At 39.9% G+C, this 17,387-nt stretch overlaps 1 protein-coding gene across 1 annotated transcript; it reads left to right on the forward strand.

Moving 5' to 3' along the window:
• The first annotated feature begins 205 nt into the window (after positions 1–205).
• On the forward strand, positions 206–11,373 carry LOC132584674 (vomeronasal type-2 receptor 26-like). The gene is made up of 6 exons (XM_060256574.1): positions 206–357; positions 1,812–2,103; positions 2,424–2,729; positions 5,909–6,136; positions 7,261–7,387; positions 10,469–11,373. Exons 1-6 carry the CDS (start codon positions 206–208, stop codon positions 11,371–11,373), a joined length of 2,010 nt encoding a protein of 669 aa, XP_060112557.1.
• The last annotated feature ends 6,014 nt before the right edge of the window (positions 11,374–17,387 follow it).

The following is a 17,387-nucleotide window of genomic DNA, read 5'->3' on the forward strand; positions in this document are numbered from 1 at the left end:
CGGCATTCTAAAAACCTGCCTTACTAAGACAAAGACATTAATGGCCAGACTCAGCAATTCTGCAAGGGAGCTTGACTGAGAGAACTTGATGCAGTAAACAAAGAGAGGGGAGGCTGGTTCTAGAAACAAGGGTTGCTACTAATGGATGATGAACCTACTACTGTGCCTGGTGCTTCTGCCTTGCATTGTGTTCAGAGTTGGTATGATGCAGTGCACCAGAAGGGAGATCCCTATTCCACATGAATGGTACCAGCCAGGAGACATCCTCATTGGTGGTGTTGTTTCTCTGTTCAATTACCAAGTAGATGAATTAGAGTTTAATAAATTCGTGTCTGAAGAAATCTTTGCAGCCGCAGAGTAAGGATATTATATTTTTCTTGAGCTTATTGTGAACCCACAATACCAAATAATATCAAATAATAAGATGGTTAAATAGCATGGTTAACACTGATAATGTAATAGAGTGGTGAAGTTGTGAAGTAGAGTGGAAGGAGTTGTGCAAATTGTGGCTGAGATCATTCACTCTAAATAATGCACTTTCAATCCACTTTCAATGCATTTTCCAACTGGATTTTGCCAGTTCACACAAGTACAATCCAGTTAGAAAGTGCATTTAAAGTGCATTATTTAGTGTGAATGATCTCAGCTGACAGTCTTAAATCATTTTTTTTCTTGGACAATTGTTATCTGGTCTACAGATTTCTCAGGATAGCAAAACCAATGAGAAAGTGGCCCTTTAAAATCTCAGCATTATTGTAGCATGCTTTTAATGTTTCGAAATCCATTACTGTGGAGCAAGTAGTGATGAAGTAGGTTGTTTGGAGTAGTTATAGAGAAGGAGGAGAAAAGGGTATCAACCCTGAAAGAGACAAGTGCAAACACTAAAATTGATTTAATCTTTGTCTATGTAGACAGCAATTTGTCATCTGGAAGAGTTGTTCTGATACGTAATACTATTTTAAAGAGATGTTTGAAACTGCCTTTACTAAGATGTGAAGGCTATTAATCTAAACTGCCTTCTGTCTGACGTGAAGGCTATGCTATTCTGATGTATAACTAGAATTATTCAGGATGAAGAAAGGGAAATTGTGTGTTTATCCTTAGACATCTCAGTAACATAAAAATCTATGCTTATAGAGCTCTAATTGCGTTTGAAGCAGAATATATTAAAAAGTGTCATTAACCGAAATGGTGCAAAAAGCATTTATTTCTCTTTCAATATTTTAAATATAATTGGCTATAATAGTCCTTGACTACATCCTTAAGATCTTGCATTGATTACATCATTAAAATCATTAAGAGTATTTTTCCTTCCCATTTCTGTCCTTTAGGGTGGTTATTAGTCTTCTCTCCTTTTCCAAATCCTATATGCTAACCACCTTCCTGGTTTATTTGCCCATTCGAAAAAAATTTGTCTTGCGAATCTCAACTTCTTTTCCATTTCCTCTAATTAAATGAGATTTATTTGATGCTGTAGCATTTTCATTTCATTTTTCAGTTCCAACAAACTTGGTTTCTGCTTGAGGTCCTTCTCTTTTTTACTTAATGCAGTCATCCATTCCTTAATCTTTTTTCCCCCTCTTTTCCCTGTTCTGTGTTGCATTAAATTTTATTACAAGACCTCTAACATAAGCTTTACTATTCTAATGTATAACTAGAATTATTTGGGTTGAAAATAGGGAAATTATGTGTTTTCCTCAGACAATGACATGAAAGTGTATACTTCTAGAGCTCTCATTACCATTAAAGCAGAATTTATTTAAAAGTGTCATTAATTGAAATGGTGTAAAAGGATTTATTTCTCTTTGAAGCATGGCAACCAAATTTTACCAGCACCTCCTGGCCTTGGCCTTTGCTGTTGATGAGATCAACATGGATCCCAAGATCTTGCCTAATGTCACTCTCGGCTTCCACATCTATGACACTTACAAAGATTATAAGATGTCCTACCGCACCACTCTGGAATTGCTTTATAAATGCCATAGATATTTCCCAAATTTTGAATGCGACATTCAGAAGAATCTAATGGCCATCATAGGGGCACTTGGATCTGATGACTCCTTCCACATGGCAGACATTCTAGGCCTCTATAAGATTCCACAGGTAGGCTGTGTGCATGGAAGAATGAGAGATCTTGTCAAGTAAATGTCTTTCTTACTGGGACATGCTCAGAAGCAGAGAAAATTGTGAATGAAAAAATTGTCTGGGGGGGGGCAAAGAATTAAAATCAAATGGAAACCTCTTTGAAAGTGAGATGTGATAGTTGTAGAAATACAATACTAGTTGCTTGTATAGATTCTCCCCCTCCCATTAGCCATTACTTAGAAATTGCCCTTTGTTCTCGTTTTAAGAACAGTCAGCAGTAACAAGGCGCAGAAGCACTTGATAACGCATTTCAAACATTTCTCTTTGTTTCCTTTTAGCTCACATATGGATCATTTCCCCCAGTTGACAGGGTCAATGCTAAGTCCCCTTCCTTTTACCACATGGTTCCCAATGAAGCCCATCAGTACACAGGGATTGTCCAGTTACTTCAGCACTTTGGATGGACGTGGGTTGGGCTCTTTGCTGTGACTGATGATAGCGGAGAGCATTTCATCCAGGAAATGGAGCCTTTGCTTTTCCAGCATCGAATCTGTGTGGCCTTCACAGAAATGTTTGGAGGCCAAGGTGGCTGGAATTCCATTTTTGAGTTTGGATATTTATTTTTAGGTGTTCATCAAGCTTTGGTAAACAGCAAAGCAAATACATTAATCCTCTATGGAGAAACTATGACCATTATTGCATTGACCACATTTCTACATATAGGTAATCACGAACTACTGGAAAATACTTCATTTAGAAGGGTGTGGATTATTACTGCTCAGGTTGATTTTGCATTAACAGGCATACAAAGGTCCGGGGGTTTTGAATTCTTCCAGGGTGCAATCTTCTTCTCAATTCACTCACAAGAGCTACCAGCATTCCAGATATTTCTTCAAAATATAAAACCATATCAGATAGCAGAAAATAGTTTCCTCAAGGATTTTTGGGAACAAGCATTTGACTGTCTACTTCCCAATTCCCAAGAATCATCTCAGAGTGATGGAACCTGTACTGGGGAGGAGAAGCTGGAGAGCCTTCCTGCACCTCTTTTTGAAATGCAGATGACTGGCCATAGCTACAGCATCTATAATGCAGTCTATGCGATAGCACATGTTCTGCATGACATGCATCTATCTCGCTCCAACCACAGATCCGTGGTGGGTGTTGACAAAAGAGATGGCCTTCATGATCTCCAGTCTTGGCAGGTAATACCTTCCCCATGAATATGTCAGTGCAGGAAACTTTGTACAATGCAAACTGATGTAGAAAATTTGTAATTTTGCACATTTTCTTGGTGGCGGTGGTGGGGATAGGGATGGTCGCTTCATGCTTATCTTCCTTTCTTATCTAATTGGGAGACCTGGGTATGGATCTTCATTCTGCAATGCAAACTTGCTAGGTGATCTTGGGCCAGTCATACTATCTCATGGGATTGTTCTGAGGATAAAATAGGAGAGGGAACAATGATATAAACCACCATGATTCCCTGTTGGGGTGAAAGACATGGTGTACTTTGGGCCAAAGATAGAATTTGTACGGTCGAGGTTGCCAAAGCTTTATGTCCAAATCTCAGAAAATATTTTAAAAATGTGGTTCATGGCCTGAAACCAGAAAGAAGGGGGGGGGGTGCCGAGGGATGTTCAGAGTTCAAAATCTTTAAAATAAATATGGGAGTTGATAGTGCAAAAACTCAAAAATGAGAAAAAGGGACGTGCAGCAAAGAAGTCAACAAAATGGGAATATTTGATGGGTTTTGTCCCTCAAAACAATGTTCTCTCTCTCTCTCTCTCTCCAATTTTGGGTGGTTGTGGTCCCTTACTTTATGAGGGCATCTCTTCCACTCCAACCACAGATTAGTGGTGGGTGGTTGCCAAGGAGATGACCTTTGTAATCTCTAGCCTTGGCTAGAGTATGAATCTATTAACTTTCCAAAGAGATGTCCGTATTGGCATGAACACATCAGTGCATGAGACTTTCTGCAACACAAATTTATGTAGAAATTTAGTAATTTAGTAATTGTGCAGCTTAACTTTCTGGGAGGGAATGGACGTGGTTTGGGCCCTCAGCCAGGACTGATGAGAGTGAAGAACATTCTGTCCAGGAAATGGAGCCTTTGCTTTTTCAGCGTGGGATTTGTGTGGCCTTCCCAGAAATGTTCGGAAGCCAAGGCTGCTGGAGAATGCATAATTCATTCAAGAATGTCTTTTTTATTTTTAAAATTTATTTATCAAGCACAACAACACAATATGTATATGTGTATATATGGATGTGAGAGCCATCTGGCTGCAACATCAGTCACCCCATTTATGTTCATAGTTGATTTGGCAGATCTGGCTGGCTAAGTAGGGGTCCCCTACCTCTCTCACTGCTCCATCTCTATCCCTCCCAGAGCTGCACACTTGGTGGAAAAGTACAACAATCCTAGATAGAAGAAATGTCCCATTCTTCGGTCAAGGGTATGGAATAGCTGAGCTTCCCTGCTAGAACCTCCGAACAAGCTCAAGATCCTGTCAAGACTTTCTTAGCTAATTTTCATAATTGGGAGACTTTGGTCTGAATGTCCATTTGTGCCATGGAAACCCTCTGAGCCTAGCCTACCTCACCTTGATTTCCTTTTGGAGTGAAAGGCATGGTATAAATGAACTAAATAAATGAATCCTTTACATCCCCGGTGACCAGAACAGAGTTATCTGGAAGGCTGTCAACAGACTGCGTTTTTTCTAGGGTTGCCAAGTCCAATTCAAGGGGACATTGGGGGTGAAGCCAGGAGACTTTTGGGGTGGAGCCCCCAAATATCAATTCACGAAATATCTGGAGCCAGGAGCAAAGTTGTGACAAGCATCATTGAACTCCAAAGGGAGTTCTGGCCATCACATTTAAAGGGGCCGCACACCTTTTAAATGCCTTCCTTTCATTGGAAATAATAGGGAAGGATAGGGGCACCTACTTTTGGGGATCATAGAATTGGACCCTCGGTCCAATCCTTTTGAAACTTGAGGGCATTTTAAGGAGAGGCATTGAATACTATGCTGCAAATTTTGTGCTTCTACTTCAAAAACAAACTGCTCCTTCAGAGCCCCAGAGACACGCAGATCAGTTCTCCATTATTTCAATAATTTGGGGAGAAAACCCAGTGCTTGAATGATTTTGGTTATTGAGGTCACAACCTATATCAAAGTATACCTAAAATTTGAATCAGATTTTTAATTGCCAGTCATTTGTTTTATAAGCTTTCTGCCAAGTTATTATATTATTCAGAATATATCATTGAATAAGAGCAATATATATACACAAATTGGGTAAGCCAAAAGGATTTCATAAATTCTTATAGAAAATATCCAGATCTTGATTTTGGGAGGGTGGTCTCCTGAATTTTGGTTATATATTTTCCTTTTGTGTTATTCTTGTAATAGGCTGTGAGTCGTGTTCTGTACGCTATGATTATTTATTGAATACGAATTTGTCTCCTCTGGGCTGGCTATCAACAAGCAGTTCCTTGTGAAACACTGTTGATCAGTCCAGAATGTTCTGTATATCTAAAACCTCTTGGGTTCATATAAGTGTATTAAGTCAAGTTTTGGGTTTTATGAAATTGTGATATTCTGAATTTTGGAATGTTATGTTTTATGTCTTCAAAATATATAATTCATGAAATGGCATAAATTAGTCTAGTCTTATTAGTCTCTCTCTCTCTGTTTACTAAATCCAAGCCTCTTGCCAGTCTTCACCAACCAATAAAAAATCTGAGGAGAATTGAGGGTCTTCGGAATAGTGCTGGGCTTCAAACCCTTCAACGTTTTCACATTTTTTTTTTCCTATCCAGCTTCACCAATGTCTTCAGCATATTTCCTTTAACAACTCAGCAGAAGAAACAGTGTCTTTCAGTGGTAAGAAGGAAACAGGAGGTGGATTTGATGTCATGAACTTGGTCGTATTCCCAAACAAGTCTTATGCTAAAGTGAGAATTGGAAAAGTGGATCCTGACGCTATTGAAGGAAAGGAACTGATCATTGATGAGGACAAAATTTTGTGGCAGAGCCGCTTCAACCAGGTATGCGTTCTGGGATGTTTGTAGAGATGCCTCTGTTACCAGGTCAGGTGTCTAAGTTTGGAGGGCTGCCTTTCCTGTATCCCAGGAATCACATACCAGAGATCTCATTTATGTTTTCAATATTATACGAATTTTACAAAAGCTTGAGGCTATAAGTCAGCTGTCCAGTAGTTTAAGAACCAGCCCAGAAGTTAGTGTTGTGTATTTGCTTGCTCTTTCCCCCCTCTATAAGCCACTTTGGGCCACCACTGGAATAGAAATGTTTATCAGCCTAGGTGGGATGTGCCATTTAGCTGAGTAGTCAATCATATATTCAGAAATCAGACTCTGGAAATCACATGTGCTAAACAAATTAAAGATAGAAGGGGATGGAAATGTGGGACGAGGCATGGCTCACTGGAAGAGTTTCCCTTTGCACACAGAAAGTCCTACATTCAGTCCTTCACATCTCTAGTTGAAGAGCTAGAAAGGAGGTGATGGGGCAAACATCTGCCTGAGATCCTGAAGACCACCACCACTAGACAATAACCACCCTGGTAGACTAATAGTCTGATTCAGGATAAAGCAGCTTCATATGTTCTCATGGATGTGTTCAGGAGGTTCTATGAGATCTCAGACTTTCATTTTGTGGATGCCGGAGATGGGCAATGTATTCCACATCTTCCTGCCTTCCTGCCAAGGAACTTAGTGATGTGTCACATTGAAAAAAATACATGGATTGAAGTTGCAAACAGAAAAATGTGGAGGGACGGTGGCTCAGTGGTAGAGCATCTGCTTGGTAAGCAGAAGGTCCCAGGTTCAATCCCTGGCATCTCCAACTAAAAAGGGTCCAGGCAAGTAGGCGTGAAAAACCTCAGCTTGAGACCGTAGAGAGCTGCTGCCAGTCTGAGCAGACAATACTGACTTTGATGGACTGAGGGTCCGATTCAGTATAAGGCAGCTTCATATGTTCAAAATGGTGATATAACAGAAAAGTATAAAGAAACATGAAAGAAAAAATGAATTTAAATAGTTACTTATCATTCATCTCTCTTATTTCATCCCTATTACCACAAGACCTATGATCAGTAAAATGGAAGGTCTTGCCACATTTGTTCTAAAGTCCCATTGTTCTTTTTGCATAGGTGGTGCCCATTTCACAGTGCAACGAATATTGCCTTCCTGGTTCTCGGAAGCAAAAGAAAGAAGGAGAGCAATTTTGCTGTTATGACTGTGTTCCTTGCCCCAATGGAAAGATTTCAAACCAGAAAGGTAAAACACCCTATTTTTTTCAGTATATGACTTCAATGCATATATACTAACTGGTGGAAATGTGCAAACCACAATGGACAGTCCCATTCTGTCCAAAGATCTGGGATATTTTTAAACATAGTCAAAAATCTGGGAAATTCCATGTTTTCAATAGTGGTCAGTTCTTTTCTTCAATGTGCAATGGAAATGTGCAAACCACAACGGACAGTCTCATTCTGTCCAAAGATCTGGGATATTTCTCAACACAGTAAAAATTTGGGAAATTCCATGTTTTCATGGGAATTCCATGGAAAATTTCATTTTTTCTTTCATGTTTCTTTATACTTTCCTGTTATATCACCATTTTGAAAATAGGAAGCTGCCTTATACTGAATCAGAGCCTCAGTCCATCAAAGTCAGTATTGTCTTCTTTTCTTCAACTGAAGGTTCATGAACAGTAAGGACTCAAGCAAAGTTCATGCATGTGTGAATCACACTTTAGCTAGCAATAGATAAGGTTGGGGAAAAAATTCACGAACTCATTCTTGATGAAGCCTCACTTCATTTTGGGCATTGCTCTGGACATTCCCAGATGTTTCCCTGATATGTAGTGCAGTTGGTGGAATGAGGTCAAATGAAGAGAAGGCCAAAACAGAATTCTGATAAGATTAAAACCCAAGGTAAAATGGACTCTCTTGGAGATGGAAAGAATGGAATATGACCAGGGGTTGTTTTGTAGAAAAATAGGTGGTGGAGGGATTGTTATGCAGCTATTTAATTGACAATATAGATAGGTGGGGAGGAGGAGGGGGAGCTGTCAGAAAGGTTCAAGAGCTGTGCTCCTGTGAGCTCCTACTGAATTCAAGGCCTGAATATGAGCATCCAAATTTCATAAGGTGAGCTTGGGGTTGAAAGAAGGTCATCCACACACATTTGACATTGTCCTTAGTGATCCATGTTTCTCAGATAAGATACATATCTTAGAATGACCTGCATAACCAACAGATTCAGAAGCATTTGAGTGCAACCTGACTGTGTCATGGTTTTCCAGCCTCTTCCTGGTCACGCCGCTACTGCGGCTGAGGCCGGGGGCTGCATGTACCTCCTCGAAGAATGGGAGTCTAACGTGTCTTCCTGCCCATCCAGGGATAAGGGGTGAGTGGGATGCTGGAGCTTTATAAGCCCCAGCCTTGCCCAAGAGCACACAGTTGCTCTTTCTTCTTGGCCCACCCTCCTGCCCAGCAATAGTGCAGGATTAGCTGGTCGCTGGTTTTCAGGGCCAGGTAGGGATTTTTTCATCCCAATTAATTGACCTGGATTGTGGTGTTTTTGCCTACCTTGCACTGTTTGTTTAGGGTCATTTTGGGATCCCTGTTATAGGTTGAGTTTTAAGCTGGTCACTGGCTGGAGTTAGGTGGGGCTTATACTGCTGATGCAGCAAGCACTCTGACACCTTCCTATTTTGGACATCTGGTCGGCTTGATTGGCAGCTGGGCTGTATGGCTATCTGACAGGATGGCTGGCCAGTGGTTGCCCTCAGCTTGAAAGGCTCCTTAGTTGGGGAGGCTGGAAGAGGGGGGGGCAACCTGGATCCAGCCGCCTGGTAGTAGCCGCAGGGATGGCTCACGCCAGGGGCAGGGTGGCTCACCCTATCCAGGACAAGGCAGGGTAGGGTCGTACTCTGGGATCGTCTGGTCTTGTTTTTCCCCACCAGTTTAATATGTTAATAAAGTGGCCCTGATTTTCACCCAACATACGTGTCTGCCTCATTATTCCGACCGGGCGGGGGGAATGCATTTATGGGGTGGGGGTCATGTTTTTCTCCCCGTAATTTACTTATAAGTGTCATATGTAAATCTTTAACTATAAATGACTAATAAAGCACTGAGCACAACAAGTAAGTAGCATGTACACAATATGTGTCTAAGATGCCATCTGATTGCAGCTGACCTATGGAGACCTAAGCAAGACCTCAGTTTCAAGGCAAATGAGAAGCAGAGGTGGTTTGCCATGGCCTTCCACTGTAGAGTCTTCTGTGTTGATCTCCCCTTTCAAATATGGGTCCTGCTTAGTTTTCAATAACTGACGCGATCAGGCTAGACCATGCTGCCTTGGCTCTGTATCCAATTATTATATGGGATCAGCATATACAATATATAGTATGATATACATTATAATATGTATTTGTGTTATTCATAATAACAGGAACAGCAGCAAGGATAATTCAAATGTGTATAAGAAAACAAAACAGGTAGTTTTTGTGAAGACCTGAAGACCTAGCATCCTTCTCAACTAGTTATGTCTATCTTGTCCTCTTTCCCACTGCCAATAGATGTAGTCAGCAGTCATAACTGGGATTTTTTTTTCTCTCAATCTGATTGTTGAAATGTCCTGTTAATGTTTTATTTGGCTGTATTTGGTTGTTGTTTCTATGGATATAGTCCATCATTCAGAGCCCTGAAGTAGCGAGGATTGTGCAATTCAACAACAACAGGAACAGGAAGAGCACCGCCACGAGAATGTTATCTTTAAAATATTGGAGACTAGACAAAACTCCAAATATGGAAGAATTAATAGATAAGGTTTTACAAGCTGCAGAAGCAGATATACTCACGACAATATTTAATGGGAAATAAAAAAAAAATTGGCAGATCAAAGATGGGAGAAATTATATGATTGGAAAAGGAATGGATGGACTGTAAGAATATTAAGCATTGTAGGAACTTAGGAAACAACTTAGGAAACCTTTGCTCTCTGTTTTAATAATTTTGTGGATTTCGTATTTTATTGTTTTTGTTTATTTATTTGTAATTGGATTATGAAACAGGAAACAATAACAGGATGTATGGGATACATATGTAATGTAAGGTATTTGAAGAATTTGTAATCAATAAATAAAAGTAGCAGGGATTGTGCAATTCAACAAAAGGAACAGCAATAATTCAATTGTGTACAATTGTGTCTTTTTTGTCATGACCTAGAAACAACACTGAGAAATCAAAATAAAAAAGATCTCACAGGGATTCCTGAAACCACAAGAGTAACTGATCCAAATCATATGTGCTACCACTATTTTCATTCTTTCTTCCTTCTCTTTTGTAGATATGGACGATTGTATTGAATGCCCAGAAGATCAATATCCAAACAAGGACCAAGATCAATGCATTTTCAAGACAATCAGCTTCCTGTATTATGAAGAACCTTTAGGAATCAGTTTAGCTTCAGTGGCACTTTATTTTTCCCTAATCACTGTATTCGTGTTGGGAATTTTTATTAAGCAAAGAGATACCTCCATAGTCAAAGCCAACAACCGGGATATCACCTATACTCTTCTTATCTCTCTCCTGCTCTGCTTCCTTTCTACTTTTCTCTTCCTTGGAGAACCTACCAAGGTGTCCTGTTTCCTCCGACAATCGGCTTTTGGCACCATCTTCTCAGTGGCTGTTTCTTGTGTCTTGGCCAAAACCATTACTGTGGTTGTGGCATTCATGGCCATCAAACCAGGGTCCAGCATGAGGAAGTGGGTGGGGAAAAGACTGACCAACTCTGTCATCCTTCTTTGCACTCTTATTCAAGCAGGCCTATGTGTGTTGTGGCTTGGAATCTCTCCTCCATACCCACATTTAGACAAGAAGTCCCTGACTACACAGATTGTAGCAGAATGTAATGAAGGGTCTGCCATCATGTTTTATATTGTGTTGGGCTACTTGGGACTTCTGTCCCTCATCAGCTTGAGCATGGCTTTCCTAGCCAGAAACTTGCCAGACACGTTTAATGAGGCCAAATTCATCACCTTCAGCATGCTGATGTTTTGCAGTGTGTGGTTCTGTTTTGTTCCAACCTACCTGAGCACCAAAGGGAAATACACAGTGGCAGTGGAGATCTTCTCTATCTTGGCTTCCAGTGCTGGGTTACTGGGTTGCATCTTTTCTCCTAAATGCTACATTATTCTATTGAGGCCTGAGCTGAATACGAGAGAACAGTTATTGCAGAGAGTAAAGTATTGAATTAGGGATATTTGCTTTCTGTGGCTTTTCATTGCCAGGAAACTGACCATTTTAAGGACTCTGTGTCCATCTTCTTCATCATGTTTAGCAGCCTTTTAGTGTCTAATTATCATTTTATTTCATCTTAGGAGAGATGACATAGGAATCTTCTCCATAAAATTAATGGAAATAAATTTCCAGTTGAATGATACAGGGCTAGGAAGAGGAGACTTTTGCTCAAGAGTGATATAGTTGGGTATATTGCACAACTGCAGACATAATGGAAATCACTATTAAAAAGGTTGTGGGCTGAAGTACCCTGGCAAATATGTTCCTGGGAAACCTTACAAACATTTCCCAGGAGGAATCACCCGTAAACAGACCCAAGTAGGATTCAGAATAGACCTTCCTTAGTTCCACAGGTTTGCATTGGATATAATTCTAAGCCAACATGATCAGGAATCCAGTCCATAGAAATTAACCAGGACTTTGTGCCTGTAGAAAAAGACGAATAAGAAGATATTGGATTTATATCCTGCCCTGCACTCTGAATCTCAGAATCTCAGAGCAGCTCACAATCTCCTTTACCTTCCTCCCCCGCAAAAGACACCCTGTGAGTTGGGTGGGGCTGAGAGGGCTTTCACAGCAGCAGCTCTTTCACGGACTACCTCTGCCAGAGCTATGGCTGACCCAAGGCCATTCCAGCAGGTGCAAGTGGAGGAGTGGGGAATCAAACCCAGTTCTCCCTGATAAGAGAGCTATGGCTGACCCAAGGCCATTCCAGCAGCTGCAAGTGGAGGAGTGGGGAATCAAACCCGGTTCTCCCGGATAACAGAGCTATGGCTGACCCAAGGCCATTCCAGCAGCTGCAAGTGGAGGAGCGGGCTAAATAAACCATACCCATCACCTTCCTAACTGCCTCTACCAAATACTTTTGAGGCATAAACCCAAATTGCTCTTTCCCTATCAATTGTGCTATACATTTTTTAAGTCTCATTGCCATAACCTTTGCAAATATTCGATAGTCCATATTGGTGATTGAAATTGGCCTATAAGAATCCCTTAAAGTCTGATCTTTCCCAGGTTTCGGAATTAACACCAATCTCGACTCCAACCATGTAGGCGGTGTAGGAGATCCATCCAAAATTCCTTGAAACAATTCAGTCACATGAGGCGCCAATATATCCTTAAAATGCTTATAAAATACCGCATTAAAACCATCCAGTCCAGGTGCAGATTGCATATTCATAGAATCTATAGCCATCTTAACTTCTTCTTCCGTTATATCCTTATCTAATTCTTTCCTACTATCTTCACTTAATTCTAAAAATTCCAACCCCTCACAGAATTTTTCTATATCTTCCTTTTTAATCCCTTTGTTTGCGTACAATTTATTATAAAATTCTATAAAATTCTCCAGTATCATTTTAGGTTCAGTTTCCAAAAACCCTATATCGTTCCTGATTGCCTTAATATTTTTCCTAACCTGAAAATTCTTAATTTTATTTGCTAAAATTCTTCCTCCTTTCCCTTCAAACTCATAATACTTCTGTCTGTTATACCATAATTTTAACGTAGTCCTATTAACATCCAATACATTCAACTCTTCCCTTTTCCTAACTACTTGTTCTTTATCCTCCTTCTTCTTAGATTTCCTAAATTTCTCCTCCAATACTCTAACTTCTTCTTCTACTTCTTTAATTTTCCTATCTTTACCTTTCTTCAATCTCACCAAATTCTGTATACACACACCTCTAATAGTGGCTTTCATTGCTTCCCATATTATTGTTAATGAAGTATCTGATTTCCTATTCTCCTCAAAATATCTTTCCATTGCATTTTTAATATTACACTTACTTTCTTCATCTGCCACTAACCATGGATTAAACTTCCAATTATAAGATCTATTACAATGACCTATTTGCAAAAAGGCTTACGCTTTTGGCGTTGGATATTTATAAGGCCTTTGATTCTGTGGATTGGACATACATGAAGATTATATTTCAAAAGTATAGGATTGGGGAGACATTTCAAAATATGATTGAGGCAATATATTCTAAATCCAAGGCGTTGATAGGAGTTGGTGGATCAGTAGAGGGATATGTTCAGGTAATGAGTGGTACGAAGCAGGGATGCCCTTTATCCCCTATGTTATTTATTTTAGCATTGGAACCGTTAGTGAATAAATTAAAAAAGGACAAAAGAATTATAGGCTTTGAAGTTCCAGGGAAAGGGAAAATAGATGGGAATCTCTTAACAATGTATGCAGATGACATGATGGTGACAATTAAGGATGTGGAGCCCGCAGTGGCACCTTTAAAAAAGATACTACAGGAATTTGAGGAAGTGTCAGGGTTAAAAGTGAATTTTTCAAAATCTTCGATGATGTGTGTTAATGTAAAACCAGGGTTACAATTAGCAGCTTCAAAAATTTTGGGTATTCCCATAGCAAATAAAATGGTGAAATATTTAGGGGTTAATATTCCTAGGAATATTAAAAAAATATTTGAGTATAATTATAAAAGAATCTGGAGTGGAATTCAAGTTAAAATGAGAGACTGGAGGAAGAGGAAGAAGTCAATTAGTACAAGGAATGCTATGGTTAAAATGTTTTTAGTTCCTAGGTTGACTTATTTATTTTATGTATTGCCTTGGCATATACCAGAATACATACTGAAGAGATGGCAAGGAGATATAGATAGATTTGTTTTTGCATCAAAGAAACCAAGGACAGCTAATAGGTATAGATATTATTGTATTAAAGATGGGGGATGGGGGATTCCCAATATAATTTACTATTATGATGCATATCAATGAAGGCACTTAATGATTTGGTTGGAGGGAGAGTTAGGAGAAGAGCTGAACGGGATAGAAAAGAAAAATTTAGAGGTAGTAGGAGGAAAGGAAAGTTTATTTGATAGAACGAAAAGGAGGAAGAAGATAGGTGATAAATTATCAACCTTTATGGGGCCCAGTAGGGTATGGGAGAAGTGGAAAAAAGAACTCGCTCCGGAGATATCGTCTATTACTAAAATGTGGTACTATGATAAATTTGCTCCATTAAGGGGATCGCTGTCAAAGGAAGTAGGAGATAAACTGAAGAGGATTACGATTCGAGAATTGAAAGAGGTTTGGGGTACTGATGGGGTGAAGAAAGAGGAGTATAATATTTTGAATAATATTAATTGGTTGTTAAAAAGTCAAATCTCCTCATTGCTGAAGGAGGAAGAACTTAAAAATATTGGTAAAAGAATTAATACTCCCTTTGAAAAATTGGTGAAAGAGTATAGAGAAGATAAGTCAAAAATAGTTTCAAAATTCTATAACATTTTATTAGGTACAGGGAAATCCCCAAGAGAATTTTTGAAGGAACATTGGGAAACAGATACTGGAGATAAAATTTTAGATGAAGATTGGGAGAGGATGTTTAGATTACCTCCCTTTGTTACAACATCTAGGTTAGTGCAGGAGCAGGGATTGAAGATGATACAGAAATGGTATTATACACCCATTAAGATGTATTATATTTCTAAATCAGGGAGTAAAAATTGTTGGAGGAAATGTGGAGAAAGTGGAACTTTCAGTCACATGTGGTGGGATTGTCCCTTAGTGAAAAAATTTTGGTTGCAGGTTGGCATAGAGATGACAAAGATTATGGGATGGAAAATAAGTATATCTAAAGCAATGGCAATTATTAATTTGGATGGTGTGGGATTAAGATCAAAAGAGGATAGTAAATGGATTAATTTGATGTTAGTAGCAGCAAGACAAGTGATAGCAAGGAACTGGAAAGAAGCTGAGGAATTGACAATTAATCACTGGAGGGATAAAATGAATAATATAATTATTTTGGAGTATTTAACAATGAAGATACGAAGAATGAACGGATTAAAGGTTAGGGAACAGGAGGAGGGGTGGTTTAGGAAGATGGTGAGATATTTGGAAAAGTTTAAACAATTGAAGACAATTGGTTGGTTAATAAGAAAATGAATGGATAAGATGTTTAAATAGAGTGATGGAGTTGTATTTGGATGCAATGTTAATAGTTATAAATTTATGGAATATTTTAATGTATCTATGGCCTGGGACTCTCACAGAGGTGGAGTGGTGTTGGAATATATAACAATATTTTTATTTTTTTTTTTTAAAGTGGAGGATCTCCCGGATAAGAGTCAGCGCACTTAACCACGACACCAAACTGGCTTTCTCTGTAATCTTCAACAAATGCTTTTTCTTGGGCAGTAACTCTCCTGTAGCTATTTGCTCAGTGGGGAACTCTGAAGCCAGAGGCAAATATAATTTGCAGAGGAGCAAAGACTTGTATGCTCAGATATGTGTATGCCTGCTTGTTTGTGTGTGTGTGTGTGTGTGTGTGTGTGAGAGAGAGAGATGTTTGCTTCCAAAATTACAATTTAGAACCTAAACTGGGTTGGCATACTTATTCCCCACTGGAATTATTCAAATTACTGTCATTAAACAATCCAGCCAACATTGCAAAGGCAGTTTAGAACGTGCAATTGTTATGTATTGGAACGAGTTTGGCCTTAGGGCCAGCAGAGACTTGACTGAGCTGGAGACCCTAAAACAAGAGCCACCTGGGTTCAGGAAGGAGGCCCATCAGGGATCGTTAGGCCAGCTATTAACCTATAGTTGTGTGTAATGGGATGATGGTAATGGGTTTTTGGATGGGGAGGTTTGCATGCATATAAGCAGGGCCATTGGTCCTGCCAGACAGTTCTGTTCCTATCTGACTACGCTGGATCACTGAATAAAGAGCTGAACTCACTATCTCTTGGGCGTCCTCATGCTTTGAGCCCAGTACATTACAGCAGTAATAAAGAAGCAGTTGTAATAGTTATTACTGCAATCAGGGCTCTTTTTCTAGCAGGAGCTCCTCTGCATATTAGGCCACGCCCCCCTGATGTAGCCAATCCTCCTGGAGCTTACAGTAGGCCCTGTACTAAGAGCCCTCTAAGCTCTTGGAGGATTGGCTACATCTGGGGTGTGTTGCCTAATATGCAGAGGAGCTCCTGCTAGAAAAAAGAGCCCTGAATACTCATGATCAGTTGGATGTTGGGAGAAGGGACTCAGTCCCTTGGATCTCTGACGTTTTATTGTGCTCTAAGGTAGACTTGAAATCAGAGGGTTGGAACTTCCAAGGGCATTCTGAAATTCTTCATAACTAAGGCAAAGACATATATTTGCCTTCAGTCATTCGTGGCCGGACTTAGACATTCTGCAAGGGAGCTTGACTGAGAGAACTTGATGCAATGGGGGAAGAGGCTGGATCCAGGAAAAGGGATTGCTGTCCAGATGATGGCGATATTTGTGTGGCTAGTGCTTCTGCTTTGCATTGTGCGCAAAGTTGGCCTGATGCTGTGTACCTGAAGGGAAATCCCTATTCCACATGAATGGTACCAGCCAGGAGAGGGACAGGTGCTCAATGGTAGAGCATCTGCTTGGTAAGCAGAAGGTCCCAGGTTCAATCCTCGGCATCTCCAACTAAAAAGGGTCCAGGCAAATAGGTGTGAAAAACCTCAGCTTGAGACCCTGGAGAGCCGCTGCCAGTCTGAGTAGACAATACTGACTTTGATGGACCCAGGGTCTGATTCAGTAGAAGGCAGCTTCATATGAGAGGTCCTCATCGGTGGTATAACTTCTCAGTTCACTTATGAAGTACATAAACTAGAGTTTAAGAAATATGCGTCTGAAGAGATCTTTGCATTCGTAGAGTAAGGAAATCACATTTTTCTTGGGCAGTACTAAGTATTATCAAATAAGATGGTTAAATAACATGGTTAACACTGATAATGTAGCAGGAGGGTGAAGCTGCAAAGTAGAGTGGAAGGAGTTGTCCAAATTATGACAGTCTTAAATTGTTTTCTCGGACAATTGTTATCCGTTCTACAGATATCTCAGCATAGCAAAACCTACAAGGAAGTGACCTTTTAAGAGCTCAGTATTATGGTGGCCCACCCTGTAAAAAGTCTGCCATGAAAACATTGTGAAAGCAATGTCACCCCAGAGTTGGAAAC

Source organism: Heteronotia binoei, chromosome 15 (assembly GCF_032191835.1).
Source record: "Heteronotia binoei isolate CCM8104 ecotype False Entrance Well chromosome 15, APGP_CSIRO_Hbin_v1, whole genome shotgun sequence".
Taxonomy (NCBI): Eukaryota; Metazoa; Chordata; class Lepidosauria; order Squamata; family Gekkonidae; genus Heteronotia; species Heteronotia binoei.

Coding starts and splice junctions, on each gene's coding strand:
- LOC132584674 (XM_060256574.1), top strand. CDS start 206: ATGCAGTGCACCAGAAGGGAGATCCCTATTCCACATGAATGGTACCAG. Junction 6,137..7,260: donor GGCAGAGCCGCTTCAACCAG/GTATGCGTTCTG, acceptor CTTTTTGCATAG/GTGGTGCCCATTTCACAGTG. Junction 7,388..10,468: donor AAAGATTTCAAACCAGAAAG/GTAAAACACCCT, acceptor TCTCTTTTGTAG/ATATGGACGATTGTATTGAA.